This window comes from Salmo trutta, chromosome 6, assembly GCF_901001165.1.
Source record: "Salmo trutta chromosome 6, fSalTru1.1, whole genome shotgun sequence".
NCBI classification, from domain to species: Eukaryota; Metazoa; Chordata; class Actinopteri; order Salmoniformes; family Salmonidae; genus Salmo; species Salmo trutta.
The window spans coordinates 1,055,681-1,070,728 of record NC_042962.1 but is presented as its reverse complement, the minus strand read 5'-3'; the positions used below and the strand labels follow the sequence as shown (position 1 = coordinate 1,070,728).

The following is a 15,048-nucleotide window of genomic DNA, read 5'->3' as shown; positions in this document are numbered from 1 at the left end:
ATAGAGCATGAACCGCCTTGATGTTAGTGGAGAATGACAGGGTGTTGTCCAGGGTCACGCCAAGGTTCTTAGCACTCTGGGAGGAGGACACAATGGAGATGTCAACCGTGATGGCGAGATCATGGAACGGGCAGTCCTTCCCCGGGAGGAAAAGCAGCTCCGTCTTGCCGAGGTTCAGCTTGAGGTGGTGATCCGTCATCCACACTGATATGTCTGCCAGACATGCAGAGATGCGATTCGCCACCTGGTTATCAGAAGGGGGAAAGGAGAAGATGAATTGTGTATCGTCTGCATAGAAATGATAGGAGAGACAGCAATGATAGGAGAGATGTAACAGTGATGGGTTTAGGAAACTGTCATTCATAATCACCCAGTTCAATGTAACAGTGATGGGTTTAGGATACTGTCCTTCATATTCACCCAGTTCAATGTAACAGAGATGGGTTTAGGATACTGTCCTTCACCCAGTTCAATGTAACAGTGATGGGTTTAGGATACTGTCCTTCACCCAGTTCAATGTAACAGTGATGGGTTTAGGATACTGGTCCTTCATATTCACCCAGTTCAATGTAACAGTGATGGGTTTAGGTTACTGTCCTTCATATTCACCCAGTTCAATGTAACAGTGATGGGTTTAGGATACTGGTCCTTCATATTCACCCAGTTCAATGTAACAGTGATGGGTTTAGGTTACTGTCCTTCATATTCACCCAGTTCAATGTAACAGTGATGGGTTTAGGATACTGTCATTCATATTCACCCAGTTCAATGTAACAGTGATAAGATTAGGTTACTGTCCTTCATATTCACCCAGTTCAATGTAACAGTGATGGGTTTAGGATACTGGTCCTTCATATTCACCCAGTTCAATGTAACAGTGATGGGTTTAGGTTACTGTCCTTCATATTCACCCAGTTCAATGTAACAGTGATGGGTTTAGGTTACTGTCCTTCACCCAGTTCAATGTAAGAGTGATGGGTTTAGGTTACTGTCATTCATATCTCATTTACCCGTTGAATGTAACTTTTATTATATATTGTTTTACATTTACCCTATGGGACTCCCAATCACAGCCTGATGTGATTTAGCCCGGATTTGAACCAGGGACTGCAGTGACGCCTCTTGTACTGAGATGTAGGGCCTTAGACTGCTGCGCCACCCAGGAGCCAAAGGATTGATGTCCATGTTGGATCTAATTTTAATAGTTAGCATTTCAATGGCCATAATAAATACATGTGGAGACAATGGACAGCCTTGTTTTTTTCCTCTTAAAAGCTCGAACTTTCTGAGAAGTAACCATTATTTACTATTTTGGGGTTCTGTACATAATCTTAACCCATAGTATGAGAGATTCACCGAAATTAAAGTAATCCAGGCATTTATATACATTCTAGTCGTACTTTATCAAACGCCAAAATCAGCTAAGACGAGTAGATGTATTACTAAATACAGATACAGTACTGAGTACAGTAGATCCACATCCGGCCATGATTGGGGGTCCCATAGGGGGGCACACAATTGGCCCAGCATTGTCTGGGTTTGGCCGGGGTAGGCCGTCATTGTAAATAAGAATTTGTTCTTAACTTACTTGCCTAGTTAAATAAAGGTAAAAAAAAGCTGTACACTCCACAGAGCTGGACTTTACGGAAGAGTGACCAGAAAAAAAGTAATTGCTTAAAGAAAGAAATGTTTGGTGTTCACCAAAAGGCATTAGGTAGACTCTCCAAACATATGGAAGAAGGTACTCTGGTCAGATGAGAGTAAAATTTTGCTTTTTGGCCATCATGGAAGACTGTCTGGCGCAAACCCAACACCCTTCATCACCCTCAGAACACCATCCCCACAGTGAAGCATGGTGGTGGCAGCATCATGCTGTGGGGATGTTTTTCATCGGCAGGGACTGGGAAACTGGTCAGAATTGAAGGAATGATGGATGGCACTAAATACAGGGAAATTCTTGAGGGAAACCTGTTTCAGTCTTCCAGAGATTTGAGACTGAGACAGAGGTTCACCTTCCAACAGGACAATGACCCTAAGCATACTGCTAAAGCAACACTTGAGTGGTTTAAGGAGAAACATTTAAATGTCTTGGAATGGCCTAGTCAAAGCCCAGACCTCAATCCAATTGAGAATCTTTGGTATGACTTAAAGATTGCTGTACACCAGCGGAACCCATCTAACTAGAAGGAGCTGGAGCAGTTTTTCCTTGAAGAATGGGCAAAATCCCAGTGGCTAGATGTGCCAAGCTTACAGAGACATACTCCAAGAGACTTGTAGCTGTAATTGCTGCAAAAGGTGGCTCTACAAAGTATTGACTTTGGGGAGGTGAATAGTTATGCATGCTCAAGTAAAATTGTTTTGTTCTTATTTCTTGTTTGTTTCACAATAAAAAATATTTTGCATCTTCAAAGTGGTAGGCATGTTGTGTAAATCAAATGATACAAATCCCCCAAAAATCAATTTTAATTCCAGGTTGTAAGGCAACAAAATAGGAAAAATGCCGAGGGGGTGAATACTTTCGCAAGCCACTGTATAGTAGATAAAGTACTAGATACAGTAGATTTAGTACTACAAACAGATAAAGTACTATTAGTAGTATTGTATATGTGTGTTGATTGTGTTGTGATCCTTAGGGCCCTGATGAAGAGTTGTCGCTGTGTGGAGTTAGACTGTTGGGACGGACCCCACGGGGAACCAATCATCTACCACGGCCACACCCTCACCTCCAAGGTCCTGTTTAAAGATGTCATCAAGGCTATCAAGGAGTACGCCTTCAAGGTAACCCTAACCCCTGACCCTAACCCTGACCCTAACCCATCATGGAGTACGCCTTCAAGGTAACCCCTGACCCTAACCCTAACCCTAACCCCTGACCCTAACCCTAACCCTAACCCTAACCCCTGACCCTAGCCCTAACCCTAACCCTAAAACCTAATCCTAACCATAACACCTGACCCTAACCCTAACCCCTGACCCTAACCCCTGACCCCTGACCCTAACCCATCAAGGAGTACGCCTTCAAGGTAACCCTAACCCTGACCCTGACCCTAACCCTGACCCATCATGGAGTACGCCTTCAAGGTAACCCTAACCCTGACCCTGACCCTAACCCATTAAGGAGCACGCCTTCAAGGTAACCCTAACCCTAACACCTAATCCTAACCATAACACCTGACCCTAACCCTAACCCTAACCCCTGACCCTAACCCCTGACCCCTGACCCTAACCCATCAAGGAGTACGCCTTCAAGGTAACCCTAACCCTGACCCTGACCCTAACCCTGACCCATCATGGAGTACGCCTTCAAGGTAACCCTAACCCTGACCCTGACCCTAACCCATTAAGGAGCATGCCTTCAAGGTAACCCTAACCCTAACACCTGACCCTGACCCATCATGGAGTACGCCTTCAAGATCAGTATAACCCCTAACCCATGACCTCTAACTGTAACCCCTGACCCTAACCCATTAAGGAGCACGCCTTCAAGGTAACCCTAACCCTAACCCTGACCCTAACCCATTAAAGAGCACGCCTTCAAGGTTTCCCCATAAAGTCAAACCAGCCCTGTGATTACCAGTAGAGACGAGTGGTAATGTTGTTATCATCCCCCAGACATCAGAGTACCCAGTGATCCTGTCCCTGGAGAACCACTGTACCCTGGAGCAGCAGAAACTGATGGCCCAGCACATGATCTCCATCCTGGGCAGCGCCCTGCTCACCTCCCCCCTGGAGGACCAGATGCCCACTGCCTTTCCCTCACCCCAGGTCAGAGACTAGCAGATAATCCATCAATCAATCAATTCATCCACCCACCCACCCACCCACCCACCCACCCACCCATCCATCCATCCACCCATTCACCCACCCATTCACCCACCCACCCACCCATCCACCCACCCACCCACCCACCCATTCACCCACCCACCCACCCACCCATCTATCCAAAGGTATTTGTTTTTCAACCCTCAGTGGTTTGAGCCTGGAGCTTCGTAACCACATCCCCAGTATTTTAAATATGAAAGCTAAGAGGCAAGCCTAAACAAGTTGTGGATGTTAGACAGATGAAAGTCTCTAAGTCACTACTGAGTGTGTGAAGGAAGATCACCAAAACCTTGTTTGACTGAGTGGGATAGGATTGGGTTTTTACAAGAAGGAATGTGATTCCCCTGCTAACAGTATCTGGTTGTTAGAGCCTGTCTGTCTATAGGGCTAACAGTATCTGGTTGTTAGAGCCTGTCTATAGGGCTAACAGTATCTGGTTGTTAGAGCCTGTCTATAGGGCTAACAGTATCTGGTTGTTAGAGCCTGTCTATGGGGGCTGGGATAAAAAATAAAAATACATTAAATAAAAATATAGGACAAAACACAACAAGAGAGACAACAGAACACAACATAAGGAGAGACCTAAGACAACAACACAGGACATTATAGATCAGGACATTATAGATCAGGACATTATAGATCAGGACATTATAGATCACGACATGATAGATCAGGACATGATAGATCAGGACATTATAGATCAGGACATTATAGATCAGGACATTATAGATCAGGACATGATATATCAGGACATTATAGATCAGGACATTATAGATCAGGACATTATAGATCAGGACATGATAAATCAGGACATTATAGATCAGGGCATTATAGATCAGGACATTATAGATCAGGACATGATAGATCAGGACATTATAGATCAGGACATTATAGAACAGGACATGATAGATCAGGACATTATAGATCAGGACATGATAAATCAGGACATTATAGATCAGGACCAGGACATTATAGATCAGGACATTATAGATCAGGACATTATGGATCAGGACATTATGGATCAGGACATTATAGATCAGGACATGATAAATCAGGACATTATAGATCAGGACATTATAGATCAGGACATTATAGATCAGGACATGATAGATCAGGACATGATAAATCAGGACATTATAGATCAGGACATTATAGATCAGGACATTATAGATCAGGACATGATAAATCAGGACATTATAGATCAGGACATTATAGATCAGGACATCAGACTAATTTGATGATCTAGTATAGATGCATCTCCATCAACACAAGGTGTATCTGTCTTTGCGTAGGAGTTGAAGGGTCGGTTCATCATCAAGGGGAAACGTCTGAACAAGCTGGATGCCGTCTACAGCAATACTAGTCCTGGAGTAGAGGAAGACTGTGTCTCAGAGGAGGACGAGGCTGCAGAGACCAACAACTCCAAGACAGACTCCAACGGACAGAAGGCCAAACCCAAGGTATGGTAACACGCTGCTGTGGTAACACGCTGCTATGGTAACACGCTGCTATGGTAACACGCTGCTGTGGTAACACACTGCTATGGTAACACGCTGCTATGGTAACACGCTGCTGTGGTAACACACTGCTTTGGTAACACGCTGCTGTGGTAACACACTGCTGTGGTAACACGCTGCAATGGTAACACGCTGCTATGGTAACACACTGCTATGGTAACACGCTGCTATGGTAACACACTGCTGTGGTAACACGCTGCTGTAGTAACACGCTGCTATGGTAACACACTGCTATGGTAACATGCTGCTGTGGTAACACACTGCTATGGTAACACGCTGCTATGGTAACACAATGCTATGGTAACACACTGCTATGGTAACACGCTGCTATAGTAACACACTGCTATGGTAACACACTGCTATGGTAACACGCTGCTGTGGTAACACGCTGTTGTGGTAACACGCTGCTATAGTAACACACTGCTATGGTAACACGCTGCTATGGTAACACGCTGCTGTGGTAACACGCTGCTATGGTAACATGCTGTTATGGTAACACGCTGCTATGGTAACACGCTGCTATGGTAACATGCTGCTATGGTAACACGCTGTTGTGGTAACACGCTGCTATAGTAACACACTGCTATGGTAACACGCTGCTATGGTAACACGCTGCTGTGGTAACACGCTGCTATGGTAACATGCTGTTATGGTAACACGCTGCTATGGTAACACGCTGCTATGGTAACACACTGCTATGGTAACACGCTGCTATGGTAACACACTGCTATGGTGCCAAGGTAGATGGGACCCTATTCTCTAATAGTGCACTACCAGGGCACATAGGACTATGGTCAAAAGTAGCGCACTATAATAATACATGGGACTTATATAGCACGTTTCAAGGACCCAAAGTTGTTTTACAATTTTAAAAACAAAAAATGTTGGGTGTGGACTCAGCGAAGACATCAGACAAACAGGATATGAATAAAGAGAGGGGTGGACTCAGAGAAGACATCAGACAAACAGGACATGAATAAAGAGAGGGGTGGACTCAGAGAAGACATCAGACAAACAGGACATGAATAAAGAGAGGGGTGGACTCAGAGAAGACATCAGACAAACAGGATATGAATAAAGAGAGGGGTGGACTCAGAGAAGACATCAGACAAACAGGATATGAATAAAGAGAGGGGTGGACTCAGAGAAGACATCAGACAAACAGGATATGAATAAAGAGAGGGGTGGACTCAGAGAAGACATCAGACAAACAGGATATGAATAAAGAGAGGGGTGGACTCAGCGAAGACATCAGACAAACAGGATATGAATAAAGAGAGGGGTGGACTCAGAGAAGGGAATGTGATGTTTCAGTGTGTGTGGCGCGGAAGATTGGGGTTAGGATATGAACCCGGTTTAGGGTAAAGGGCAGGGTTGGGGTTAGGATATGAACCCGGTTTAGGGTAAAGGGCAGGGTTGGGGTTAGGATATGAACCCGGTTTAGGGTAAAGGGCAGGGTTGGGGTTAGGATATGAACCCGGTTTAGGGTAAAGGGCAGGGTTGGGGTTAGGATATGAACCCAGTTTAGGGTAAAGGGCAGGGTTGGGGTTAGGATATGAACCCAGTTTAGGGTAAAGGGCAGGGTTGGGGTTAGGATATGAACCCAGTTTAGGGTAAAGGGCAGGGTTGGGGTTAGGATATGAACCCGGTTTAGGGTAAAGGGCAGGGTTGGGGTTATTATATGAACCCGGTTTAGGGTAAAGGGCAGGGTTGGGGTTAGGATATGAACCCGGTTTAGGGTAAAGGGCAGGGTTGGGGTTATTATATGAACCCGGTTTAGGGTAAAGGGCAGGGTTGGGGTTATTATATGAACCCGGTTTAGGGTAAAGGGCAGGGTTGGGGTTATTATATGAACCCGGTTTAGGGTAAAGGGCAGGGTTGGGGTTATTATATGAACCCGGTTTAGGGTAAAGGGCAGGCTTGGGGTTAGAATATGAACCCGGTTTAGGGTAAAGGGCAGGGTTGGGGTTATTATATGAACCCGGTTTAGGGTAAAGGGCAGGGTTGGGGTTATTATATGAACCCGGTTTAGGGTAAAGGGCAGGGTTGGGGTTATTATATGAACCCGGTTTAGGGTAAAGGGCAGGGTTGGGGTTATTATATGAACCCAGTTTAGGGTAAAGGGCAGGGTTGGGGTTATTATATGAACCCAGTTTAGGGTAAAGGGCAGGGTTGGGGTTAGGATATGAACCCAGTTTAGGGTAAAGGGCAGGGTTGGGGTTATTATATGAACCCGGTTTAGGGTAAAGGGCAGGGTTGGGGTTATTATATGAACCCGGTTTAGGGTAAAGGGCAGGGTTGGGGTTAGGATATGAACCCGGTTTAGGGTAAAGGGCAGGGTTGGGGTTAGGATATGAACCCGGTTTAGGGTAAAGGGCAGGGTTGGGGTTAGGATATGAACCCAGTTTAGGGTAAAGGGCAGGGTTGGGGTTAGGATATGAACCCGGTTTAGGGTAAAGGGCAGGGTTGGGGTTATTATATGAACCCAGTTTAGGGTAAAGGGCAGGGTTGGGGTTATTATATGAACCCAGTTTAGGGTAAAGGGCAGGGTTGGGGTTATTATATGAACCCAGTTTAGGGTAAAGGGCAGGGTTGGGGTTATTATATGAACCCGGTTTAGGGTAAAGGGCAGGGTTGGGGTTATTATATGAACCCAGTTTAGGGTAAAGGGCAGGGTTGGGGTTATTATATGAACCCGGTTTAGGGTAAAGGGCAGGGTTGGGGTTAGGATATGAACCCAGTTTAGGGTAAAGGGCAGGGTTGGGGTTAGGATATGAACCCGGTTTAGGGTAAAGGGCAGGGTTGGGGTTATTATATGAACCCGGTTTAGGGTAAAGGGCAGGGTTGGGGTTAGGATATGAACCCGGTTTAGGGTAAAGGGCAGGGTTGGGGTTATTATATGAACCCGGTTTAGGGTAAAGGGCAGGGTTGGGGTTATTATATGAACCCGGTTTAGGGTAAAGGGCAGGGTTGGGGTTATTATATGAACCCGGTTTAGGGTAAAGGGCAGGGTTGGGGTTATTATATGAACCCGGTTTAGGGTAAAGGGCAGGCTTGGGGTTAGAATATGAACCCGGTTTAGGGTAAAGGGCAGGGTTGGGGTTATTATATGAACCCGGTTTAGGGTAAAGGGCAGGGTTGGGGTTATTATATGAACCCGGTTTAGGGTAAAGGGCAGGGTTGGGGTTATTATATGAACCCGGTTTAGGGTAAAGGGCAGGGTTGGGGTTATTATATGAACCCAGTTTAGGGTAAAGGGCAGGGTTGGGGTTATTATATGAACCCAGTTTAGGGTAAAGGGCAGGGTTGGGGTTAGGATATGAACCCAGTTTAGGGTAAAGGGCAGGGTTGGGGTTATTATATGAACCCGGTTTAGGGTAAAGGGCAGGGTTGGGGTTATTATATGAACCCGGTTTAGGGTAAAGGGCAGGGTTGGGGTTAGGATATGAACCCGGTTTAGGGTAAAGGGCAGGGTTGGGGTTAGGATATGAACCCGGTTTAGGGTAAAGGGCAGGGTTGGGGTTAGGATATGAACCCAGTTTAGGGTAAAGGGCAGGGTTGGGGTTAGGATATGAACCCGGTTTAGGGTAAAGGGCAGGGTTGGGGTTATTATATGAACCCAGTTTAGGGTAAAGGGCAGGGTTGGGGTTATTATATGAACCCAGTTTAGGGTAAAGGGCAGGGTTGGGGTTATTATATGAACCCAGTTTAGGGTAAAGGGCAGGGTTGGGGTTATTATATGAACCCGGTTTAGGGTAAAGGGCAGGGTTGGGGTTATTATATGAACCCAGTTTAGGGTAAAGGGCAGGGTTGGGGTTATTATATGAACCCAGTTTAGGGTAAAGGGCAGGCTTGGGGTTAGGATATGAACCCGGTTTAGGGTAAAGGGCAGGCTTGGGGTTAGAATATGAACCCAGTTTAGGGTAAAGGGCAGGGTTGGGGTTAGGATATGCACCCAGTTTAGGGTAAAGGGCAGGGTTGGGGTTATTATATGAACCCAGTTTAGGGTAAAGGGCAGGGTTGGGGTTAGGATATGAACCCGGTTTAGGGTAAAGGGCAGGCTTGGGGTTAGAATATGAACCCGGTTTAGGGTAAAGGGCAGGGTTGGGGTTATTATATGAACCCGGTTTAGGGTAAAGGGCAGGGTTGGGGTTATTATATGAACCCGGTTTAGGGTAAAGGGCAGGGTTGGGGTTAGGATATGAACCCGGTTTAGGGTAAAGGGCAGGGTTGGGGTTATTATATGAACCCGGTTTAGGGTAAAGGGCAGGGTTGGGGTTATTATATGAACCCAGTTTAGGGTAAAGGGCAGGGTTGGGGTTAGGATATGAACCCGGTTTAGGGTAAAGGGCAGGGTTGGGGTTATTATATGAACCCAGTTTAGGGTAAAGGGCAGGGTTGGGGTTATTATATGAACCCAGTTTAGGGTAAAGGGCAGGGTTGGGGTTATTATATGAACCCGGTTTAGGGTAAAGGGCAGGGTTGGGGTTATTATATGAACCCGGTTTAGGGTAAAGGGCAGGCTTGGGGTTAGAATATGAACCCAGTTTAGGGTAAAGGGCAGGGTTGGGGTTATTATATGAACCCGGTTTAGGGTAAAGGGCAGGGTTGGGGTTAGAATATGAACCCGGTTTAGGGTAAAGGGCAGGGTTGGGGTTAGGATATGAACCCGGTTTAGGGTAAAGGGCAGGGTTGGGGTTAGAATATGAACCCGGTTTAGGGTAAAGGGCAGGGTTGGGGTTAGAATATGAACCCGGTTTAGGGTAAAGGGCAGGGTTGGGGTTAGAATATGAACCCGGTTTAGGGTAAAGGGCAGGGTTGGGGTTAGGATATGAACCCGGTTTAGGGTAAAGGGCAGGGTTGGGGTTAGGATATGAACCCGGTATAGGATAAAGGGCAGGTTAAGGGTGTTGTTTCTGACATAGTCATGCTACTGTGTTGCTTTGCACATACACCCCCCAACGAGACCAAGGCATGCTGGATTAGTAACTGTCCTCAGAAGAACTAGTGCCACATCAAAACACAAGCCCTATGCCAAGGAAAACGCATATATGAATACTTTGACAGAAATCCATTTCCTAACATCTCTATTTCTGTAAATATTATAAACATGATGTCTTATTGCTTTTCAGAAGTCAAAGATCAAGCTAGCCAAGGAGCTGTCTGATCTGGTGATCTACTGTAAGAGTGTCCACTTCTCAGGGTTTGAGCACGCTAAAGACAACCAGGCCTTCTATGAGATGTCCTCCTTTAAAGAGAGCAAGGCTGTTAACCTGGCTGAGACTGCAGGTAAAACCCTCTGTTCTGTTTCAGCAAGTCTGAATAACAGCAAGCCTGAATAACAGCAAGCCTGAATAACAGCAAGTCTGAATAATAGGACCTGTACTATAGACATGCATTCATTATGCATGTTCTAAAAATCAGCTTTCATTATGCATGTTCTAGAGAACAGCTTTCATTATGCATATTCTAGAGAACAGCTTTCATTATGCATATTCTAGAGAACACCTTCATTATGCATATTCTAGAGAACAGTTCTTACAATGATTGCACCTCTAACCTGTCTGGTTTACCTCTCTCCAAGTGAACGCCTTTATCCACCACAACATGACCAAGCTGAGCCGTATCTACCCAGCTGGCTCCAGAACAGACTCCTCCAACTACGACCCAGTTCCCCTGTGGAACGCAGGCTGTCAGATAGGTACTGTAGACCTACAACTGAGTTGGGGAGGTTACTTTCTAAATGGAATCTGTTACAGTTAGTTGTCACCTGTTGTAATCAGTAATGTAACTTTTGGATTACCCAACCTAAGTAACATAATTATATTACTTTCCCCTTAAGGGGCGCAGGTTATTTGTATTTGTATTTATTATGGATCCTCATTAGTTCCTGCCAAGGCAGCAGCTACTCTTCCTGGGGTTTATTATGGATCCCCATTAGTTCCTGCCAAGGCAGCGGCTACTCTTCCTGGGGTTTATTATGGATCCCCATTAGTTCCTGCCAAGACAGCAGCTACTCTTCCTGAGGTTTATTATGGATCCCCATTAGTTCCTGTCAAGACAGCAGCTACTCTTCCTGGGGTTTATTATGGATCCCCATTAGTTCCTGTCAAGGCAGCAGCTACTCTTCCTGGGGTTTATTATGGATCCACATTAGTTCCTGCCAAGGCAGCAGCTACTCTTCCTGAGGTTTATTATGGATCCCCATTAGTTCCTGCCAAGGCAGCAGCTACTCTTCCTGGGGTTTATTATGGATCCCCATTAGTTCCTGCCAAGACAGCATCTACTCTTCCTGGGGTTTATTATGGATCCCCATTAGTTCCTGCCAAGGCAGCAGCAACTCTTCCTGGGGTTTATTATGGATCCCCATTAGTTCCTGCCAAGGCAGCAGCAACTCTTCCTGGGGTTTATTATGGATCCCCATTAGTTCCTGCCAAGGCAGCAGCTACTCTTCCTGGGGTTTATTATGGATCCACATTAGTTCCTGCCAAGGCAGCAGCTACTCTTCCTGAGGTTTATTATGGATCCCCATTAGTTCCTGCCAAGGCAGCAGCTACTCTTCCTAGGGTTTATTATGGATCCCCATTAGTTCCTGCCAAGACAGCATCTACTCTTCCTGGGGTTTATTATGGATCCCCATTAGTTCCTGCCAAGGCCGCAGCTACTCTTCCTGGGGTTTATTTAGGTGTCCCCATTAGTTCCTGTCTAGACAGCAGCTACTCTTCCTGGGGTTTTTTATGGATCCCCATTAGTTCCTGTCAAGACAGCAGCTACTCTTCCTGGGGTTTATTATGGATCTGTCACAGAATAAGTCATACTCTTCGGCGAATATGTCGTATGGGAGATAGAAGGACCAAGGCGCAGCGGGATTGTGGACACTCATGTTTATTACTGATAAAAACATGTAAGGTATCCACTTGATAAAAAACAAAACAACAAACAATACTCACAACGGCAACAGTGTGGCAGGCTCAAACACACGCAGTGCACACAACAATTCCCCACAACCCCAAAGACAAACACACACACCTATATAGGTCTTCCAATCAAAGGCAACTATACACACCTGCCTTCAATTGGAAGTCCCAATCATCAACCCAACATATACAAACACAAACCTGCCACGTCCTGACCCAAAACTAAAACACTAGCTCCATCTGCTGGTCAGGACGTGACAGGATCCCCATTAGTTCCTGTCAAGGCAACAGCTACTCTTCCTGGGGTTTATTATGGATCCCAATTAGTTCCTGCCAAGGCAGCAGCAACTCTTCCTGGGGTTTATTATGGATCCCCATTAGTTCCTGCCAAGGCAGCAGCAACTCTTCCTGGGGTTTATTATGGATCCCCATTAGTTCCTGCCAAGGCAGCAGCTACTCTTCCTGGGGTTTATTATGGATCCACATTAGTTCCTGCCAAGGCAGCAGCTACTCTTCCTGAGGTTTATTATGGATCCCCATTAGTTCCTGCCAAGGCAGCAGCTACTCTTCCTAGGGTTTATTATGGATCCCCATTAGTTCCTGCCAAGACAGCATCTACTCTTCCTGGGGTTTATTATGGATCCCCATTAGTTCCTGCCAAAGCAGCAGCTACTCTTCCTGGGGTTTATTATGGATCCCCATTAGTTCCTGCCAAGACAGCAGCTACTCTTCCTGGGGTTTATTATGGGTCCCCATTAGTTCCTGCCAAGGCAGCAGCTACTCTTCCTGGGGTCCAAACACATTAAGGCACTTACATTACACATAAAACAACAGATAAAACAGTACATCATATAACATTATTACACCACTACTATAACTTCTACAACACAAAATATATAATACCACCATACAACAATATTACAAAGTCATACAGTCTGAAATTAAAACGATTTAGACTTTTCTGCAGGCAGAAATCCCTCAGTTCTGCCTCAAGGACAAATCTCATTCCAATAAACGCTTCCGCTTGGTTCTTAAACAGTGAACGGTTTCCGTTTTGAATACACCTCTGGTCCCAAAAACAGTAATCGATAGGCAGCTTACGCTTCTTAAATTCAACCATTATTGGGTTAAAATACACATATACAGTCGAAGTGGGAAGTTTACATACACTTAGGTTGGAGTCATTAAAACTTGTTTTTCAACCACTCCACAAATGTCTTGTTAACAAACTATAGTTTTGGAAAGTCAGTTAGGACATCTACTTTGTGCATGACACAAGTAATTTTTCCCAAAAAGTTTTATAGACAGATTATTTCACTTATAATTCACTGTATCACAATTCCAGAGGTTCAGAAGTTTACATACACTAAGTTGACTGTGCCTTTAAACAGCTTGGAAAATTCCTGAAAATGATGTAATGGCTTTAGAAGCTTCTGATAGGCTAATTGACATCATTTGAGTCAATTGGAGGTGTACCTGTGGATGCGTTTCAAGGCCTACCTTCAAACTCAGTGCCTCTCTGCTTGAAATCATGGGACACTCAAAAGAAATCAGCCAAGACCTCAGAAAAAAATTGTAGATCTCCACAAGTCTGGTTCATCCTTGGGAGCAATTTCCAAACGGCTGAAAGTACCACGTTCATCTGTACAAACATAAGTACGCAAGTATAAACACCATGGGTGTCACGATTGTCTTCAGTGAAAGAGGACCAAAGCGCAGCGGAGGTGTGGATACTCATATTTTTAATGTTCAAAATAGGAGTAGAGCATCCACTTGAAACAAACAAAACAACAAACAATACTCGCAACAGTGTGACAGGCTCGTCCAAACGCAGTGCACACAACAATTCCCCACAAACCCAAAAGGCAAAGTAGGCCACTTATGTGTGACTCCCAATCAGCCACAACCCTCTACAGCTGTGCCTGATTGGAAGTCACATGGCCAAAATTAATGAAACCACAAAACACACAGACTCTTCTGCCACGTCCTGACCCAACTACACCCTCTACTGGTCAGGACGTGACAGTACCCCCCCCCTTAAAGGTGCTAACCCCGGAAGCACCTTTAAAACAAAAAAACAAAAACAAAAACAACAACCCCAAACAACAAAACAAATTCCCCCTCTACTAAAGGGAGGGAAGGGAGGGTGGCTGCCGTCAACGACGGCACTGTGCTACACCCCCCCTCCCCAACCCACCTATATCAGGAGGTAGCTCCGGTTCTGGCCTTTCCCGGCAGTCGGGCCACTCTGGCAGTTCGGGGCAGTCTGGCCAGTCTGGCACTTCGGGACAGTCTGGACAGTCTGGCAACTCGGGACAGTCTGGGCAGTCTGGCAACTCGGGACAGTCTGGGCAGTCTGGCCACTCGGGACAGTCTGGGCAGTCTGGCCAGTCCGGCAGCTCAGGGCAGTCTGGCCACTCCGGCAGTTCAGGGCAGTCTGGCCACTCCGGCAGTTCAGGGCAGTCTGGCCACTCCGGCAGTTCAGGGCAGTCTGGCCACTCCGGCAGTTCAGGGCAGTCTGGCCACTCCGGCAGTTCAGGGAAGTCTGGCCACTCCGGCAGTTCAGGGCAGTCTGGCCACTCCGGCAGTTCAGCGCAGTCTGGCCACTCCGGCAGTTCCGGCAGTTCAGGGCAGTCTGGCCACTCCGGCAGTTCAGGGCAGTCTGGCCACTCCGGCAGTTCAGGGCAGTCTGGCCACTCCGGAAGTTCAGCGCAGTCTGGCCACTTCGGCAGTTCAGCGCAGTCTGGCCACCCTGGCAGTTCAGCGCAGTCTGGCCACCCCGGCAGTTCAGG

General features: G+C 46.1%; 1 protein-coding gene across 2 annotated transcripts in view; it reads left to right on the top strand.

Annotated features, from left to right (window-relative positions):
• Positions 1-15,048, top strand: part of plcd1a (phospholipase C, delta 1a) — a 77,890-nt gene that overhangs the window by 46,267 nt on the left and 16,575 nt on the right. For both annotated transcript variants that reach the window (XM_029755073.1, XM_029755074.1), the window contains exons 7-11: positions 2,634-2,778; positions 3,613-3,765; positions 5,115-5,282; positions 10,472-10,628; positions 10,924-11,040. In XM_029755073.1, the coding sequence (XP_029610933.1) occupies positions 2,634-2,778; positions 3,613-3,765; positions 5,115-5,282; positions 10,472-10,628; positions 10,924-11,040 (740 nt within the window). The remainder of the gene's footprint in view (positions 1-2,633; positions 2,779-3,612; positions 3,766-5,114; positions 5,283-10,471; positions 10,629-10,923; positions 11,041-15,048) is intronic.